The sequence below is a fragment of the Bubalus bubalis genome, chromosome 18 (assembly GCF_019923935.1).
Source record: "Bubalus bubalis isolate 160015118507 breed Murrah chromosome 18, NDDB_SH_1, whole genome shotgun sequence".
In the NCBI taxonomy this organism is placed as follows: domain Eukaryota; kingdom Metazoa; phylum Chordata; class Mammalia; order Artiodactyla; family Bovidae; genus Bubalus; species Bubalus bubalis.
The window spans coordinates 62,146,246-62,163,268 of record NC_059174.1 but is presented as its reverse complement, the minus strand read 5'-3'; the positions used below and the strand labels follow the sequence as shown (position 1 = coordinate 62,163,268).

Genomic DNA, 17,023 nt, shown 5'->3' with positions numbered 1-17,023 from the left:
CCCGCCCAGGATTCGAGATAACGGGGCGCGTGAGGGGTGGGGCGGGCCATGCTCCAGCTGGATCACCCCTTCACCTTGGCGGCCTGGGAATCCAGCCCCTTCTCCCTCAGACCCAGGGGTTCAGGCCCCCAGCCCCTCCTCCCTCAGACCTGGGGATTCAGCTCCCCCGTCCCTTCTCCCTCAGACCTGGGGGTCCAGACCCCCCGCCCCTTCTCCCTCAGACCCAGGAGTCTAGGCCCTGTGCCTTCCCTAAATTGCAGTCTCCTTGAGGGCTGGAACTTATTCACCGTGTTATGCTCAGTTTCAGTGCCCCAAACCTGTTACCCAATCAGTAAAGTTTGCTGATTTACTTGAGGATACACGTGTGGGGTGTGCCCAGGCTTTCAGCAGTTCATTCATTCAGTCATGTCCGACTCTGCGACCCCATGGACTGCAGCACACCAGTCCATCACCAACTCCCAGAGTTTACACAACTCATGCCCATTGAGTCGGTGATGCCATCCAACCATCTCATCCTCTGTCGTCTCCTTCTCCTCCCACCTTCAATCTTTCACAGCATCAGGATCTTTTCAAATGAGTCAGCTCTTCGCATCAGGTGGCCAAAGTATTGGAATTTCAGCTTCAACATCAGTCCTTTCAATGAATATTCAGGACTGATTTCCTTTAGGATGGACTGGTTGGATCTCCTTGCAATCCAAGGGACTCCCAAGAGTCTTCTCCAACACCACAGTTCAAAAGCATCAATTTTTCAGCACTCAGCTTTCTTTATAGTCCAACTCTTACATCCATACATGACTACTGGAAAAACCATAGCCTTAACTAGACGGACCTTTGTTGTCAAAGTAATGTCTCTGCTTTTTAATATGCTTCAGCAGGTAGCACATAAAAATTCACCTCTTGCTCACCCCCCACATCCCCTCCCTCTCCTATTCTTGGAGACAGACAGGAAAGACACAGACACCTGGAGAAGAGTTCTTGGTTCTCTTTACTTGGACCACCTGAGGGTAGACCAGCCTGTGAGAGGCGACACCCCCAGCCCCCAGTTAGGAATGGGACGCCTGGAGTCAAGGGGACCACGCAGAGGGCCTGAGCAGAGCCCCAAGGCCAGATCTCCAGGCTGTTTTCAGAGTCTGGGCGTGAAAGACAGAACTCAAGAGAACAGTCTAGAATTCTAGGAATAAATATAGAATCCCAGGAATGGAATCCGAAATGCTAGCGACACCTCTGGCGCCGAGTGAGACTGCTGAGCGTGTGACTGAGTATTCTAGAGGCGCATTCTCATTCTATGACCGGAGGTTAGATGTCGGGGATGGGGTACTTGGTTTCTGGAGGAACAGTCTGATTCTCTGATTTGGGGGCCTGACTCCCTGTGGGCGGAACTGAAGCCTCCAAGAGTGAAGCCTGAGACTCTGAGGTCAGTTTGAGGGGTTCAGAGGGTGGGGTCCCCGATTCAAGGGGCTGGGTCCTGTCCTCAGAGAGCGGGTCGGTTGCCTCAAGGGGAGGGGCCAGGACTTCAGGGGGAGGAGTCCCAGATTCCACAGCCGGGTCCTCATGGCCGGGAGCTGAGTCCCCGGCCTTGTAGAAGCGCGCGAAGGTGTCCGAGGGCTTGCCCCCCAACTGTGGGGCGAATCCAGCCGCTTGTGCTAGCTCCCCGACCCGGCTGGAGAACGCCTGCAGCTGCTCCTGCCGCAGGTCCACTAGGAACCTGGAACCAGGAAGTGGCGGGTTAGGGGGCCCGGCTTTCCGCCCCCAGCCTGGAAGTTGCCCGCCCTGCCCTCTGCTGGCTCACTGGGCTAATTCGACAATCAGGCGTCCTCCGGGGGCCACGCAGGCCCCCAGCTCTGGGCTGAGAAGATGGACCATCCTGCGGAGAGAAAAGGGGAAGGCTGAGGCTCGGACTTTGAGGTTCTGAGCGAAGAAGAGAGGCTGGGGACCTGGACACTAATTGAGGAGGGTCTGGGGGCCTGGATTCCTGGGTCTGAGGGAGGAGGGGTTGGGTGAGGAAGATCTGGGCGCCTCCCAGGTCCTCTTACCCACAGGCCACGTAGAGGAGCTGGAACTGTCCCATGTAGCAGCTCTTGTGGTGGAGGGTGTGGGCAGAATCGAGGGACAGGAAGTGGACAGTGAAGGGCTCCGGGGCAGGGGCTGCTGGGGAAGGGAAGATTGGCAGGGTTAGGCAGACACTCGAAGCTTGGAGATGACTCTCCTCGTCCGTCTTCAGGCCTTTTGTCATCCTTTCTCTTGGGTAGATCCCTGGAAACTTCTGGGAAGACTGGCCTGGCAGGCAGAAACCCATTTTACAGACTAGGCAACTGAGATTCACGAGGAGAAAAGAGAGTGGGTGACCCATAGCCACACAAGTCATTAATTCACCCGGGAGGGCCAACCTAGGTAATGGGTAGGCGGAGGCACGACCAGATTTGGGGTCGGGGGATTCTCCAACGGTATAATCTGAAACCTAGAAGCTCGTTAAAATGTTCTCAGCCTCTTGAATATCTGCACGTGGAATCATAATTCTGCTAATCCTGCTACTGGAATTCAGAATGGTAAGAATGGTGTCAAGAGTTGGAAAAGGGAGAGAAATTCAAAGAGAAGAGTGAAAAACAGACCGGATGTCGGGAAGGGGAGGTCACTTGTCCAGGCTTTAGACACCGAACCGGTCCATGCTTGGACTTCAAATACCTGGAGCCTGAAGCCTGGGACGAGGGTCCGGGTCCCGCTCTCTCCCAGATGTGAGCGCCCCAGCCCCGCTTGCCACCTCAAGGGAACAGCCCGGGTCCGCGGCTTACCGGGCTCCGGGCTTCCCTCCGCGCCGCCCTGCACCTGCTCCGGGTCCCCCTCGGCTGCTTTCGGGTGCCCCCAGTTGGCCATCTCTCGGAAGAGCTCCGCCACGTTGTGCTCGGTGATCTCGCATGCGGTCTTTGGGGGTAGAAGGGGCGTGGCCAGACGCTGAGCTAGGACCGCGGGGCCGCGGTGGCACTGGAGAGGCCTAAAGAACGCTCCCCTTCCCACGCCCCCACCCCCACCCCCAGAGAAGGCATCTGGCGGACGCACTGACTGGGCCTGGGAAGTAGAGGGGTGGGGCTGTCACGTGGACGTAGCGAGGGGCGGGGCCTGGGCTGCAGGGGCGGGGCCCAGGCGGCGGGGGTGTGGCCCGGGTGGCGGGGGGTGGGGCCCTGGAGGCGGGGGCGGGGCCCGGGCGGCAGGGCGGGGCCTCGCGTACCCGCTCGGGCCCCAGCACCTCCAGCCTCAAACCTTGACTGGCTGCCCGTTGCTAGTCCTCAGGAGGGTCTCGTCGTCCGCTTCGATGCCGAAGGCCACGAAGGGCCCCGTGGCGATGTCCCCCCAATACCCGCGCGCTGCCACGCGCTCCCCGCGCTGGGAAAGCAGGGAGAGAGGATAATGTTGGGGAACTCGGATTCTGGGGCTCCCCAGCCGCGAGAATCAGCAGCAGCCAGGGCGCACGCACGTGGCTCAGGAGGCGACCGGACGCCAGGGTCCGGTTGGGCACATGATAGGCGCTGGAGTCTCTGAGTTCAAAGGCGACGCCCGTGTCCCTCCAGCGCCTGAACTCGCGGGTGTGGATGACTCGGGCCTGGAGGGAGCGGGGAGCGAGGAAAGAGGCCTCTGTGAAACTTACCGGCCCCAGCCCCGCCTCCTCCACCCCCGGGACCCGAGACCCCAGCCTCGCTTCCTCCACCCCCAGGACCGGGACCCCAGCCCTTCCTCCTCCACCCCCAGGACAGGGGAGCCCAGCCCTTTCTCCTCCACCCTCAGGACAGGGGACCCCAGTCCCGCCTCCTCCACCCCCGGGACCGGGACCCCAGGCCCGCCTCCTCCACCCCCAGGACCCGGGACCCCAGCCCCGCCCCCCAGCCCTCACCCCGCGGTCGTGCAGCTTCATGTGCAGGTCCCAGTCGCTGACGCCGTGCCGGGCGTCGTACCGGGAGCCCAGGTACTGGCGCAGCCTCGAGTCCCATAGGCGGCTCACGGGGAAAGCCTCCGGCCCCTTCTCCCCTCCGGCCCAGAAACGGAACACGGCCTCCAGGGCGTCGCGTTCGCGGAACTGCGCGGCCAGGCCGGTGTGGGGGAGAACGAGGGAGAGGGGGCTGCAGGGAACGTGGCGTCTCCCCCGACCCTCCCTTCCTCCGCGGGGCGTGGGAAACGATTCTCGCGGCTCTCCGCTGAAGGGACCGAGGCTCTGAGAGCAGAGGCCACCCCCTGGGCCATATGGCCCGGTGGGAGCCGGGGAGCCCTCAGGCCGCTCCATCCACTCAGACCCTGTTGGACGGCCCGGCCGCCACCCGGGCCCCGGGCGGGGACTGTCGGAGGCCGCGCGGAGGCACCTTGAGGGCGCCCAGGCTGAGCCAAGGCAGCTGCTCCGCCAGGCGGTCAGGTTCCGGCACCAGGTGAGCCAGGCGGCCGGCCTGGGCGCGCACGAAGGCGGCCACCGGGGGGCGCAGCAGCGCGTTCCCCCACACCTCCAGGAAGGTCTCGCTTCTCTCTGCAGGGAGTAGGGAGAAAATAATGGAGGGAGCAGAGGGGTGAGTCCACACGTGAGATCCGTGACGGCGACGCCACTTTATAGAGATGGTATTCTTTCATAGTCGTGTAATGAACATGGCGGACCCAGGCAAGTCCCCCACCCATCCCAAAAGCTAAAACATGAAGAGTAACTTACACCTCACCTGGGTCTCCTCGCCTATTCCTACCAACCCACCGCCCCGCAGGTAACCCCAATCCTGAATTTCCTGCTTAAGTTTCTCTTGCCTTACAAAAGGAAAGGTTAAAAAAAAAAAAAAAAAGGAAAGGTTATATAGAGATGGAGATGAAGATTTATGTGTGTTAGCAGAATCCTGTAAGACAGAACTAGGGCTTCCCCGGTGGCTCAGCAGGAAATAATCTGCCCGCTAATACAGGAGACCAGGGTTCGATCCCTGGATCAGGAAGATCCCCTGGAGAAGGGAATGACAACCCCGTCCAATATTCCTGCTTGGGAAATCCCATAGACACAGGAGCCTGGCAGGCTACAGTCCATAGGGTTGCAAAGAGTTGGAAACGACTAAGACTGGAGAAGGCAATGGCACCCCACTCCAGTACTCTACTCTTGCCTGGAAAATCCCATGGACGGAGGAGCCTGGTGGGCTACAGTCCAGTGGGGTCGCTAAGAGTCAGACACGACTGAGCGACTTCACTTTCACGCATTGGAGAAGGAAATGGCAACCCACTCCAGTGTTCTTGCCTGGAGAATCCCAGGGACGGGGGAATCTGGTGGGCTGCCATCTATGGGGTCGCACAGAGTCGGACACAACTGAAGCAACTTAGTAGCAGCAGCAGCAGAGTGACTAAGACAGAACTATTTACCTTTAGTTGTATACACAATATATATAGATATCAATATATAGTTTCATTTTAGTTGTTTAAGAACCTTATAAGACAGAACGATATACTTTTAGTTTGGTTAGATAAGTTCTAGTTTAAGAGCCTTTACAAGGTGCATTAAGAAATCTGTGCAATGTCTTCTGAAACCCTGGGCTGTTAATGACACCTACCATCCTTAACCATGGTAACAATAATCACTAATATGTGTGGAGTCTATATCATAAGCCAGGAGCCATGCATTTTTTTTTTTTTTCATTAAACCCTTATAAGAATTCTATGGCGGAAGAACTTTTAGGATCTTCATTTTATAAATGTAGAAACAGAAGCCCAGAAAGAGATAGACACTAGCCCAAGGTCACACAGCAAGCAGAGCCAGAATTTGAACACAGCCTACCTGAGTCTAGGGGGAAACGATTGGCTCTAGGCACCAAGCTGAAGTTTTTGTTACTGGAAAATAGTCAATTTCCCACCCAAATCCTCCTCCTCCCCTTTCCTTGTTATAGTCTCACTTCCAAGGATGCCTCCTCCAGGCAGATTCCCTGGGGTTCATACCTCTCACTAGGGGAGACTCAGGCCTGAGGGAGGCTTTGGGCAGGACAGAACTCAGCTCAGCCAAATGGTCCCCACATCCGGGGGACTCATGACCTCTCAGGAAGTCCCTGGATCTCTTTTGGGCTTCTCCCTCATCAGGAGGTTTTGAATGCTTACACTGTGTTATGCACAGTTCTGAGAGTTTTATGTGGATTACCTCCTGGAATTCTCTGAATGATTCTCGGAGGCATTCTTTTTAGCCCCATTTCAAAGGTAGGAAGAGCTGAGGCTGACAGGGCTACCAAGTGAGTGAGCAAGTGATGGAATAGGGAACAATGTGCATCGTGCTTAATTTCACCATTGAAATGCCTGAACTCCTGCAGGAAGGGGGAAGGGGCTGGGGGCCAGATGGCCTGGGTCTTTGCTGACCTTGCAGCCCCATCTTCTCAGGATCCTCCAGGGCTAGGCTTAAGATCAGTATGTGTCGGGCTACAGCTTCCAGATTATTCTCCAGCACATAAAACTAAAAGGATGGGCAGGGAAGAACAATTCTGAGATCTGTGTCCCTGGCTCCCAAAAGACCCAGGAGTGGGAAACCTCAGCCCCCTCCTCCCACAGGACCCCGGAGGCTCGTGCACCAGTCCCGCTCTTTCAATCACAGAAACGTGGGCACTCAGAACCCTCCTCTCCATCACTACTCAGGAGGCCCCATCTTTAGACACTTCCCCCACTTCAACCCAGGAGCCCCCAACTCCAGCCCCATCCTTCCCCAGGACCTAGGAGTCTGGGTCCCCAGCTCCCTCCTCCCTCAAGGACTCAGGAAACTGGGCTCTCATCTTCATCCTCCTCCTTCCAAGACCCCATAATCCCAGCTCACGTGGAACCTCCTTCGAGGCCAGAGAGCTGCCCGGGCCAAGGTCCGTAGCAGGTGCCGCCCATCCACTGAACCCAACAGCAGGACATTTAGCTCGGGGGTCTCGTGCTCTGTATCGGCCTGCGAATCTGGATCCACAGGAGGACCTGATAAGATGATAGCAGGCTGGAGTTTGCGGCCTGGAGAGCGTCCCCTGCAGCCACCCTCAGCAGGACTTGGACCCCTGGCCTCGGTTTCAACCGGAGCTGTGCCTCTAAGCGTTCCGGAACTCGGAGTCCACAGAGGCATCTAGGCTGCCCACTGGGCGGGGGGCGCCCTTGGAGCCCCCGAGAACGTTAGCGCGCTGTCTGCCAGGCTGTGAAGGCAGCGGCTGCGTCGCAAGATTTGTGATCCTGAGCGGGGGACTCACTCTCAGCCTGCAGGTCCACTGCCGGGGACAGGCCCCACCAGGACACAGAGCCAAAGCCCGTGCCCGAGCCTGCCGGCGTAGTCATCGCCGTGCGGTCCGGATAACCTGGGAATCCCCAAACATCGAGTCTCCGTTGCCCACCCGTTCCCCTCGGACCTGCCCCGACTTCTCGCCCCTTCCACACCCGCCTCACCTTTATCCTTCCAAATAACCCGAGACACCCCCTCCCTCCCTGCTCTGGGCTGCGCTAAGGTCCGAAGGGCCCTCCTCAACTGCTGCCCATAGTCCCCGCCCTTTTCAATCATTCGGCCAATGGGAGTGTGCGGATTGGCACCGCCGCGATCAACTGGCCAATGAGAGTGAGCGAGACCTGCCGGATGCGAACTTTTGGCCAATGGAAGCGCTGACGGACGACCACCCGGGCTTGTGGGCTTGAGGGCTTGAGGACGCGGTCGTCATGACAACAGAGCTGGAGAAGGGGCGGGGCCAGGAGAGGCTGGGACGGAGCCTGGGGCGGTCCAAATTACTTGAAGCAGAAGGCCTGGACCGATCCAACATTTAGACAGAACGGAACCGAATCTTCATAAACCCAAGTTAAAATGAGGTGAACTAGACCTCAAACTCGGATAAGGCAATGGCACCCCACTCCAGTACTTTTGCCTGGAAAATCCCACGGACAGAGGAGCCTGGTAGGCTGCAGTCTATGGGCTCGCTAAGAGTCGGACACGACTGAGCGACTTCACTTTCACGCATTGGAGAAGGAAATGACAACCCACTCCAGTGTTTTTGCCTTGAGAATCCAAGGGACGGGGGAGCCTGGTGGGCTGCTGTCTATGGGGTCGCACAGAGTCGGACACGACTGAAGCGACTTAGCAGCAGCAGCAGCAGACCTCAAACTGTACACTTCTATGTCCCCATTTTCCCTCTCACCCTGGCTCTACCACACAGGACTTCTCTTACCAGGTGGGAAACACAGCCAAGTGCTGGGACCAGCTAGCACTGGCCCCTGGTTGCTGAATTTTAGGGAACTTTGTGACCTGGTTGTTACACACAATCATTACTAAAAATTAGTTTTACCAAATTAATTACTAAAATTTAAATTCAGTAAAATACATTAAATAAAAGTAGCCATACTCAAAATTCACCACTTCCTATTTTATTTTACTATTATCAATGGTCTCAAGGTTAGTTACAACTATTGTACCTGTAGGAAGAAAATGCTGTTTTAAGGCAGTCGTTTAAGACATGAAATTGGCAAACTATGACCACAGGCTATCTACTTTTGTAAATAAACTTTTATTACAACAGGGCCAGGATTAGACTAGGGCAGAGAGACCCAAGTGAAGGGTCAGATCCTGCCATTAATTTTTTAATATTTTTCTGTCTTGGATTTCTTTTTTGTATTAGTTTGGATTTTTCTTAAATTGCAGTAAGGGCTTCCCTGGTGGCCCAGTGGTTAAGAAACCCCCTTGCAATTCGATACAATGAGTTGACCTGTCTGGGAGTCCCACAAGGTCAGGGACTCAAGTGAGACATGTCTCTAGATCATCCCCACCACTCAGCTCAGGGAACAACACCCACGGAGCGCTGGCTCTCTGCCTCCTCTCCTCACCCAGCTGCATGAATTTAGACAAGTCAGTCACCTTTTCTGTGCCTCCATTTCCCTCTCTGTAAAGTGGGAACGGTAACATGCAGTCAGCAGGCGAGTGGTGGACTGAATGGGGGTCTGTCTGCCTGGTGAGGACAGTCCTGGCGCTGGGAAGGAAATGATGGCTGAGTCCCTCCGGGGTTCTAGTCCCTCAGCCCACTGGAGCCCCAGATGCTGACTTTCTCCAGCGAGGCTTACTGCCTTTCATCCTCATCACCACCACTCCCCAAAACACTTCCTCCACAGAGGAGCCAGAGGAATCTTAAAAGTAGACTAAGCATGCCACTTCCCTCTAAAACCTCCTGAGGGTCCTCACTGCAGGTACATACAATCCCAGCTCCTTAGATTTATCTCCTAGCGCCTACATGATCTGGCTCTTGGCTGTGTCTCTTTTTTTTGGGGGGGGCGCATTTTGGCCACCTGATGTGAAGAACTGACTCATTGGGAAAGACCCTGATGCTGGGAAAGATTGAAGGCGGGAGAAGAAGGGGAAGACAGAGGATGAGATGGTTGGATGGCATCACTGACTCGATGGACATAAGTTTGAGTAGGCTCTGGGAGTTGGTGATGGACAGGGACGCCTGGCATGCTGCAGTCCATGGGTCACAAAGAGTCGGACACGACTGAGCAACTGAACTGACTGACTGATGACACATGCCTTCTGAGATCCTAGTTCCCTGACCAGAGATTGAAACTGCACCCCAGATGATGAAAGGAAGGGGAAAAAAAGGGAGGGAAATATGGGTATGAAAATCTACATAAATCATGGGCAAGGGAGCAGATAAATTTCATGATTAACTAAGCGAATTCTCACTGACTCCTCAGAGCAAACATGCAGTAGGTATTACCATTATCACGATTTTTTCAGATGAGGAAACAAGCTTTGAGGGCTGAGTGAATGAACCGATGAAGAAGTGAATGGGAGAGTGGGTTGGTGACAGGGTGGATGGATGAAGGGGTGGTGAGTGGGTGGGTGAGGTTCTGTGTGTATTTCCAGGATGGGCAGCCCTGTCCTCGCCCTTGTGTGATCCCACCCCTGGAGGGCCCCACTTGGGTTCCCAGCCCCCACCCCTGTGCACCCCCATCAGGGAGATTCGGTCCAGGCCAGCAGAGTTGCTGAGTATTTATTTGGTCCCAGGAGTGGTGCAGGAATCAGACTGGGGACAGGAGTGGGTGATCCTGTGCAGAAAGGGGGCATTGGGAGCCACGGGGATAGTAGGTTGGGATCACTGATTGTCAAAGCAGAGGGCGGGACCCTGGGGTCGGGGGAGGCCAGACTGCCTCCCTTTCCCCAGGGGCCCTTGGGGCTTCTGGGTATGTGCTGTATCCGGGGAGTTGGCAAGTTATCATGATTGGCATAATGGTGGGGGAGAAGGCAGGAACGGGTAGAGTGGTGGGTGTTGGCCTTAAAGGTGGGCATGGGCGTGGCTTTGAGCAGGGGCCTGGGGTCAGGGGCTTGAGGGTGGGCATCAGGGTGCTGGCGGCGGCCTCACTCGGTCAGGGGGCCGCAGCGAGTGCCACTGGGCGATGGGCCGCCGGGGGTTGGCCAGCATGTCTGCCCAGTGCCGCAGGCCAGCCCCCCCGGCCGCTGCCCCTACGGCCACCCTCCCGATGGCCTCGTTCTTGCCCAGTTTGTCGTAGTCCAGCACAGTCAGCTCCACCTGCACCTTCTGGGTTGGGCAGGGGAGGAAGAGGAGACAGAAAGTGGGGTAACAACGCACACGGAGGGGCTCTGTTATCATTGCTAAGGAGACCCCCTCCCTGAGTTCTGGGGAGCCTCCATAGGTGCCTGGGCTAAGGCTTCATCTGGAGCTGGGAGAGGGAGGGTGTGAGGGCCCTGCTGGATGGTTACAGGAGTGCACTGGAGTCTTCCTGCGACCAGGTTTTAAAGCAGATAAACCCTCAGGACCTCTGTTGCTCAGAGGCTCCTTAGGGTGCAAGGTCCTAATGGGGGCACATCTTCAAGACTGTTAAATGGGTGGGTGGGCCTGGCCTTAGGGTTGCGAGTCTCTTTTTCTCAGTATCCAGAGCTCCTATGGGAGCTGGGCATCCCGTCTTGCTTGGGTGGGCGGGGCTTCCTGGTCCTCATGGGGGAAACTGAGACTGAGAACACAATTAGACCCCCAAGACCTGGCTCCTAGGGGCTGCTAAGGAGGCTCTCCTGCCTTAGCAACGGGGGTTTCTAAGGGCCTGGGGCTCAGGGAAAAGGCTGCTCTGGCAGGGGTGGTGGGTAGGTGTGCCCTCACCTGGACCTGGTCACAGGGCACTTCAAAGCTGAAGGCCTCGTTGTAATAGGGGTTCAGAGTGTTCTTCTTGATGGTGGTTTTCTTCTTCCGCACCTTTTTGCCGCCCTGCAGCAGGTGGACCTTGACATACGGATCTGGGGGGAGGGAGGAGGAATCTTACAGCTCCCCTCACTCTGCTGAGTCCAGGGAGAATGCCCGAGGCTCTTCTTCAACATAGAGACAGCCCACGGACACCTCAAGGCCCCCCTCTCTCTGTGCCCAAATCAAATCTAAATCGTCCACGGCAGCCTGGACCTTCCTCTCCCCGGTGAGACCCTCGGGGACCCAGAAACTGCGGGAGCCTCAGTCTGCGACCCGGCTCCGCCCAACACCGCCGTCGTTTGCGGCTTCCCGCACACCTGACAGCCCCCCGACGTCCATCTTCTTCAGGTTTTTGGCCTCCAGGACGATGACGGTGAGCTTCCCGGCCGTGGGGACATAGCGGAGGGAGAAGCAGATGTCTCCTAGTTTCTCCTGCTGAGAGAGAAAGAGGAACCGGTCCCCGGAGCCCGGGCTCCGCCCGCAGCCCCTCTGCGACCTTCCTTCCCGCCCCCTCGGCTCGGAATGGTACGGTCCGGAGCGAGCCCCGCCCCGACCCGGACGCCTGTGCTCTGATTGGCCTGGGCCTGGGGTGGGAGGGCCCAGCCGTGGGGGCGTGGCCACGAGCGCTCACCTCCTCGCGAGGCGCCGCCTGCAGCTCGCGCCAGGCCAGCACTGGCCGCCCCAAGTCCACGGAGCTCATGGGGACTCGCACCTCCCCGATGGCGTCGTTGCGGGAGAAGCGGTCGAAGTCGTACACCGCCATGACGAGGACCCGGCCCCCCAGCTCCACGTAGGGGACCTGGGTGAGGGGCGGGCGCAGAGAAAGCACAAAGTGAGGCGCAACACATCCACGTGGAAAGCGGTGAGTGTGGGCAGTGGGAGGCCAAAGAGTCGGGGGTGTCCATGGAGCCCAAATGGGACAGCCCAAGGGCCAGCGGAGCAGTCCAGGGGCCACCACTGCTCTCGAAGGGACAGCACAGGGTCCAGTGGAATAGTCCACAGAGCTGGTGGTAGCTGCCACCAGTAAAAGCTGAAGGGACTGTGGCGCCAGTGTTCTAGACTGGGGACGGGCTGCCGGGCACGGAGCCCTGAGGCCACGAGCTCACCTTGAAGGCAAAAGTCTCCCCAAAGTGAGGGTTCAGCGTCTGCCGATGCACCCTGGTCTCGTGCCGCCTCCGTTTGTCTGGTAGCAGGTAGACCCGCACGTAGGGATCAGAGGAGCCACCTATGTCCAAGGCTGCCAGTCCCTCAGCTTGCACGATGCCCACCAGCAGCTGGACAGTGATGAGAGGACCCTAGTCTCAGCTTCCCTTCTGGAACCTCCTCCAATAAGGGACCAGAACTCCCGGCGCCCTCCCGTCCAAAGCTTCCCTCCGTCTCCACACCCACCTGACCGGTCTGGAAATCATAGTCCAGTGAGTACTGCAGTCGTCCTAGTTCATTCTTCTCAGCCACCTGCAGCCCTGGCCCCGAGGGCGTCGGCTCCAGCTCCTCCACTTCTGGCTGCACCTTAGGGAGCCAGGGGCAAGGGCAGGTGAACTCCTCCCCTGACAGTGGTGTCCTCCAGGCCCCGAAGCCAAGGGAGACTCACAGAACCCTCTGGCTAAACCTGAACGTTTGCAAGCTAAGCAGAGTCGGTGTTTGACTAGTGATGTCTGCCACAGGCGGCGGCGCGCCTTGGCAACACACAAAGTGGTATGCTGGTCAGTGTTTGATTAGTGATGTCTGCTACCGGTAGCACACATGCGGTGACGCACAGGCAGTGTGTTTGTCATGCCTAGACTAAAAGAACAAGCGCTGACAGCGTCTCGCTGCCTACAGGATGGACGCAGATTTTAGTTCACACGTTAATGGATGTATTGGGGTGATTGTCCAAATTGCCACGTTGATTAGTGATCTTGGACGGAAAAACATGGAGGGAAAATGGCACGTCTGGCGCATATTTGCCATTCTAAACTAGCACAACGAAGTCATAAGACTTCTAGTCACTGATTTTCTAAATGTAATGTGAATAGTAGTACTAGTAGTGTGGTAGAATGCCTTCACTTCAGAGATTCTGACTCAGTAAGTCTGGTGCAAGATCCAGGACTTGCATTTCATCAAGCACCCGAAGTGATTCTGATGCTGACCGGGTTTGGAGCTACCGGCTTTAGGAGAGAGGGCTGGAGACTGGACACCAGGACCCTAAAGGGCATCCCTTACGGGTGATAATTATAACAGCTATTTGTTGAAAAGGGAGGAGAGGAAACACTAGTTATGGACTACGACCTCGAGGCTCAGAGACAGTAAATTTCTCAAGGTCACAGAGCCGGTTACTCTGGGTTGGAAACCTAGGACTCTCTGGCTCCCAGGAGAGCCTCATTCCGCTCTGCATTCAGAGGTATAATGTTCAGATACCTGAACCTTTAGCTTTCCGCGCCAATGGCCTCTTCCTACTCATGTTTGCATCAACCTCTCCGACTGCCCTACAACCTCCTCCTTTGTCTCCTTGCCAGATCTGTCCTCCACTTGGGCTCCAGGGGATTCATCTTAAAGCCCATGTGACCTTGTCCCTCTCTCGCTCAAAACTTCTGTGGCTCCCAGTTCCCTTCATTACGTGGGTACCACTGAGCTCTTTAGAAGCTTCACCCTCAAACACAGAATATATGCATGTGTGCTAAGTCGCTTCAGTTGTGTCTGACTCTTTGTGACCCCATGGACTGTAGCCCATCAGGCTCCTCCATTCACGGGATTCTCCAGGCAAGAACACTGGAGTGGGTTGCTGTGCCCTCCTCCAGGGGATCTTCCCAACCCAGGGATCAAACCCATGTCTCTTATGTCTACTGTATTGGCAGACAGGTTCTTTAACACTGGAGCCACCTGGGAAGCCTAGAGTACAGTATACCTTTATGCTATATCCCAGCTATTGTGAAAACCGAGTTTGTTCTCCAAATATCCCTCAGAATCTGGACTCCAAGCCTCAGCACGTGCTCTTCCTTTGAGGTAGAATGTCATTCTCTCTGCTCTCAGTTAACTGAGTCCCTCTGGGTCTCAACACAGAAATCACCTCTGGGAAGCCTTCTCAGACCCTCTGGGCTGTCAGCTGGTTGGTTTCTCTGTGCTCCCATATGCCCCATACTGCTTCTAATGTGGCACATACTGTCCTGTGTTGTGAATGTCTGTGTGAATGTCTTTGTGAATGTCTGACTTCCCCATCTGATTGGAGGTTCTTGTGAATGTCTGGTTCATCTCCAGGTCCCCAGATCCACTTTAGGGCTAGACACACAGGGGAGCCGCTGGGCTATTGAGAGGAGCATGGGCACAGAAACGGCCAGGGCTGAGGGACTGGGTCAGTCCACACCTTGTCTATGTAGCTCCGGCCCAGCTCCTTCACTTCCTGAAGGTGAACCTGGGCTTGGGCCTGGCTCTTCTTGCCCATCCGCCTCCGACAACGCTTCCGGTAGAGACAGAAACAGCAGCTGAAGACGAGGAAGCCTGAGACCAGCACGATGGTGGCCAGAGCCCAGGGGGGCACTGCAGAGGGCATGGAAACAGCAAACACTGAGGTCCGGAGAAGCAACCCGGTCATTCAGACCTGGACCGTGTGCTAGCTGAAATCCCGGCCTTGTTTTCCCTCCAGCCATGTCCATTCCATTTTATTCCCATGTTTTCCTTCCAGCTCATCTCATATATAAAACTGAAGCCTCATGGCAGGCTGACACCATCTGGATTTTCTTGCTTATTAGTTCTACCTCCTCTTCTACCCTCATTCTAATTTTTCTGCCCAACCCCTGTGCTTTAAGAAGGTTTAACCTCTCCCCGAGTCTCCCTATGTTTAAAAGAAGGGAGAGATGGACCTTCCAATTCACCAATCCAAGGTTCCATTCCATTCCACACCCTTGATGTGGATCTTCATTTTCTTGCAAACCTGTTCCTTATTCATTTCATTTAGATTCCAATCCAGGATTCCTACTATGACCTCACCCGCATTTTCCAGCCCACCAACCTGAAAACACCCGATCCAGATCCCGCCCCCGAGAATCCCTACGAGGCTTTCCCTCCACTCCGCCCCGGGTCTCACTCACCGGGGCCGTGGCTGATGCGACTCGAGTCAGGAGGCGTGTCGGGCGATGGAGGCCCGGGTGTTGGGGGCTCCGGGAACATGACGGCGAGGTCTTATGGTTCTTCCTGCGGAGGCACCCAAACGCCTTATCTCCTACACCCACCCTATGAGTCCATTGAACCCGCCGAACAACAAAGAACTACAACTCCCATCGGCCCTCTGGGCGGGCGGCCGTGTGGGAACCGATCGACTGCCGCGAGGCATACTGGGAGTTGTAGTTTTATCCTTCCAGCTACGGAGGGCGGAGGCTAGGCGTGGGTTCCCGGAGCACGTTCCCGTCCAAAGGGATGCCCCCTCCCTTTAGGCCCCCCAGGAATCCAGTCCCGATGACTTCTGCTCCTTTCTTGCCCTTCCCCGGGTCCTGAACCAGTCGTGGGCGAAGACGGGCGTGGGAACCGGCGCACCGGGTTGCCCAGAACAACGGTTGGCTTGGCTCGGGCGGGTTGAAGGGAGTGGTGGTTGCCCCGGCAACGGCCTGTTGCTAAGACAACGGGCGGGGCTTACGCACACAAGCGGAGTCCCAGCAGGGCGAGCGGGTTCGGAGCCCTGTTCCGCCTGGGACCCCAGACCCTGACACCCGAGACAGGTGGAGCTGGGGAGGACTCGGCCTTGCCGATCCGTGCTCGCGCCCACAGCTGGCTCCTCCCTGCACACCTACCCCGGAACGGGACGTGAAGACTCAGGCTGCCCTCCGTCCCCCACTCCTGCGGGGAATGTGGGCGTCGGGCGTCTGCCCTGCTGCCTTGGCTGGGCCCCCGCATTCTTTTCAGCCGGTTTGTCTCGCCCGTGCGCCCCTTGTCTCTCCCGCGCACCCCGAGCTCTGTCTTCACACCTGTCCTCGTGACCGCCTGGGCCTCCATTCTTCTCCAAACCGACGCCTTCCCTATTTCTGTCCATCTCCCCACCGGCTGCCCGCCGCTCCCCAGTCTGGGTTGGCTGGCTTCTGCCTGTTTGGTCCCCGTCTACCGAGGTCTTGCACCCTCTCCCCCGCCTGCGCCTCTCTTCCTTGTGGCTCTTTGTCTCCACGCCTGCGCCTCCCTTCCTTGTGGCTCTTTGTCTCCACACCTGTCTCTAAGTCCCATTCTCTCCGAATCAGGCTCTAGCCCTCCCCCTCCATCTGTTGGTCTCCCCCGGTATCCCCTCCACTGCACACACACACGCGCGCGCGCGCGCACGGCATCTCTCTACGGATGGGAATGAGGATGGAGCTTGGGGAGGGGGTCCCAGCGGCTCCTACCTGTGCGGCAGCTAGACAGGACCCTCCGGAGAGACACAGAGGAGCCGGCCCCGCCCGGACCCCGCCCCCGCACGCGGGTGACTGGCGCTGTCCCCGGTGCTGATCGCGGAGTGCTGCGGGGCGGGGGCGCGGCCGAATGGAGCCACCCCGGTGTATGTGCGTGTGTGCCTCCGTATATGAGTGTGAGAGAGAGCCTGTGTGTGTGTGTGTGTGTGTGTGCGCGCGCGCGCGCGTGCGTATTCCGTAGGTGGAGAGGCCGCCCCGCCCCTCGTCTAGCCCCCTAGCCTGGAACCACCAGGGCGCCCACGGATATTTATCCTGGTCCCGAGGATATTCTGCCTTCTAGTCTAGCCATCCTGGCATCCAGCCCGCTTCTCCACCTCAGACTCCGCGGCTGCCCACAGAACCGGGCGCCAAGATACCAGGTTCTAGGACCCAGAAGACCCTCTCTGGAGGCCAGGGTATTCAGATATCTAGACAGGAGACTAAGCCTGAAATTCACCGGCAAATCGG

General features: G+C 57.1%; 2 protein-coding genes across 5 annotated transcripts; both read right to left on the bottom strand.

The window, feature by feature from the left end:
- Nucleotides 1-967: 967 nt before the first annotated feature.
- Nucleotides 968-7,518, bottom strand: DNAAF3 (dynein axonemal assembly factor 3). 3 transcript variants are annotated; one of them, XM_006063999.4, is made up of 12 exons: nt 7,390-7,518; nt 7,197-7,301; nt 6,791-6,933; nt 6,343-6,436; nt 4,347-4,504; nt 3,884-4,066; nt 3,470-3,595; nt 3,256-3,378; nt 2,790-2,919; nt 2,034-2,145; nt 1,790-1,864; nt 968-1,705 (listed from the first exon to the last, which is right to left on the bottom strand). In XM_006063999.4, exons 1-12 carry the CDS (start codon nt 7,499-7,501, stop codon nt 1,297-1,299), a joined length of 1,770 nt encoding a protein of 589 aa, XP_006064061.4. In that variant the 5' UTR covers nt 7,502-7,518; the 3' UTR covers nt 968-1,296. The 3 variants fall into 3 exon arrangements, with proteins under 3 accessions (XP_006064061.4, XP_006064060.4, XP_006064062.4); XM_006063998.4 differs by having other exon boundaries at nt 2,034-2,148; nt 7,390-7,517; XM_006064000.4 differs by lacking the exon at nt 7,197-7,301 and having other exon boundaries at nt 2,034-2,148; nt 7,390-7,516.
- Nucleotides 7,519-9,952: 2,434 nt separating this feature from the next.
- Nucleotides 9,953-16,679, bottom strand: SYT5 (synaptotagmin 5). 2 transcript variants are annotated; one of them, XM_006064005.4, is made up of 9 exons: nt 16,511-16,679; nt 15,236-15,338; nt 14,512-14,684; nt 12,561-12,680; nt 12,278-12,445; nt 11,803-11,970; nt 11,489-11,603; nt 11,091-11,224; nt 9,953-10,514 (listed from the first exon to the last, which is right to left on the bottom strand). In XM_006064005.4, the coding sequence occupies exons 2-9, from the start codon at nt 15,312-15,314 to the stop codon at nt 10,314-10,316; spliced, it is 1,158 nt and encodes a 385-aa protein (XP_006064067.1). In that variant the 5' UTR covers nt 15,315-15,338; nt 16,511-16,679; the 3' UTR covers nt 9,953-10,313. The 2 variants fall into 2 exon arrangements, with proteins under 2 accessions (XP_006064067.1, XP_006064066.1); XM_006064004.4 differs by having other exon boundaries at nt 11,489-11,606; nt 16,511-16,678.
- Nucleotides 16,680-17,023: the final 344 nt, after the last annotated feature.

What these genes read in the sequence shown, in the direction of transcription:
- DNAAF3 (XM_006063998.4), bottom strand. Translation starts at nt 7,501, where the DNA reads ATGATTGAAAAGGGCGGGGACTATGGGCAGCAGTTGAGGAGGGCCCTT. An exon ending in TGAGAAGATGGGGCTGCAAG is followed by an intron (nt 4,505 to 6,342) that starts GTCAGCAAAGAC and finishes TACTCCCTGCAG; the next exon opens with AGAGAAGCGAGACCTTCCTG. An exon ending in GCAACGGGCAGCCAGTCAAG is followed by an intron (nt 2,920 to 3,255) that starts GTTTGAGGCTGG and finishes CTACCCCCAAAG; the next exon opens with ACCGCATGCGAGATCACCGA.
- SYT5 (XM_006064004.4), bottom strand. Translation starts at nt 15,314, where the DNA reads ATGTTCCCGGAGCCCCCAACACCCGGGCCTCCATCGCCCGACACGCCT. An exon ending in AGGCGGCGCCTCGCGAGGAG is followed by an intron (nt 11,607 to 11,802) that starts GTGAGCGCTCGT and finishes TTTCTCTCTCAG; the next exon opens with CAGGAGAAACTAGGAGACAT. An exon ending in TGCCCTGTGACCAGGTCCAG is followed by an intron (nt 10,515 to 11,090) that starts GTGAGGGCACAC and finishes TGCCCAACCCAG; the next exon opens with AAGGTGCAGGTGGAGCTGAC.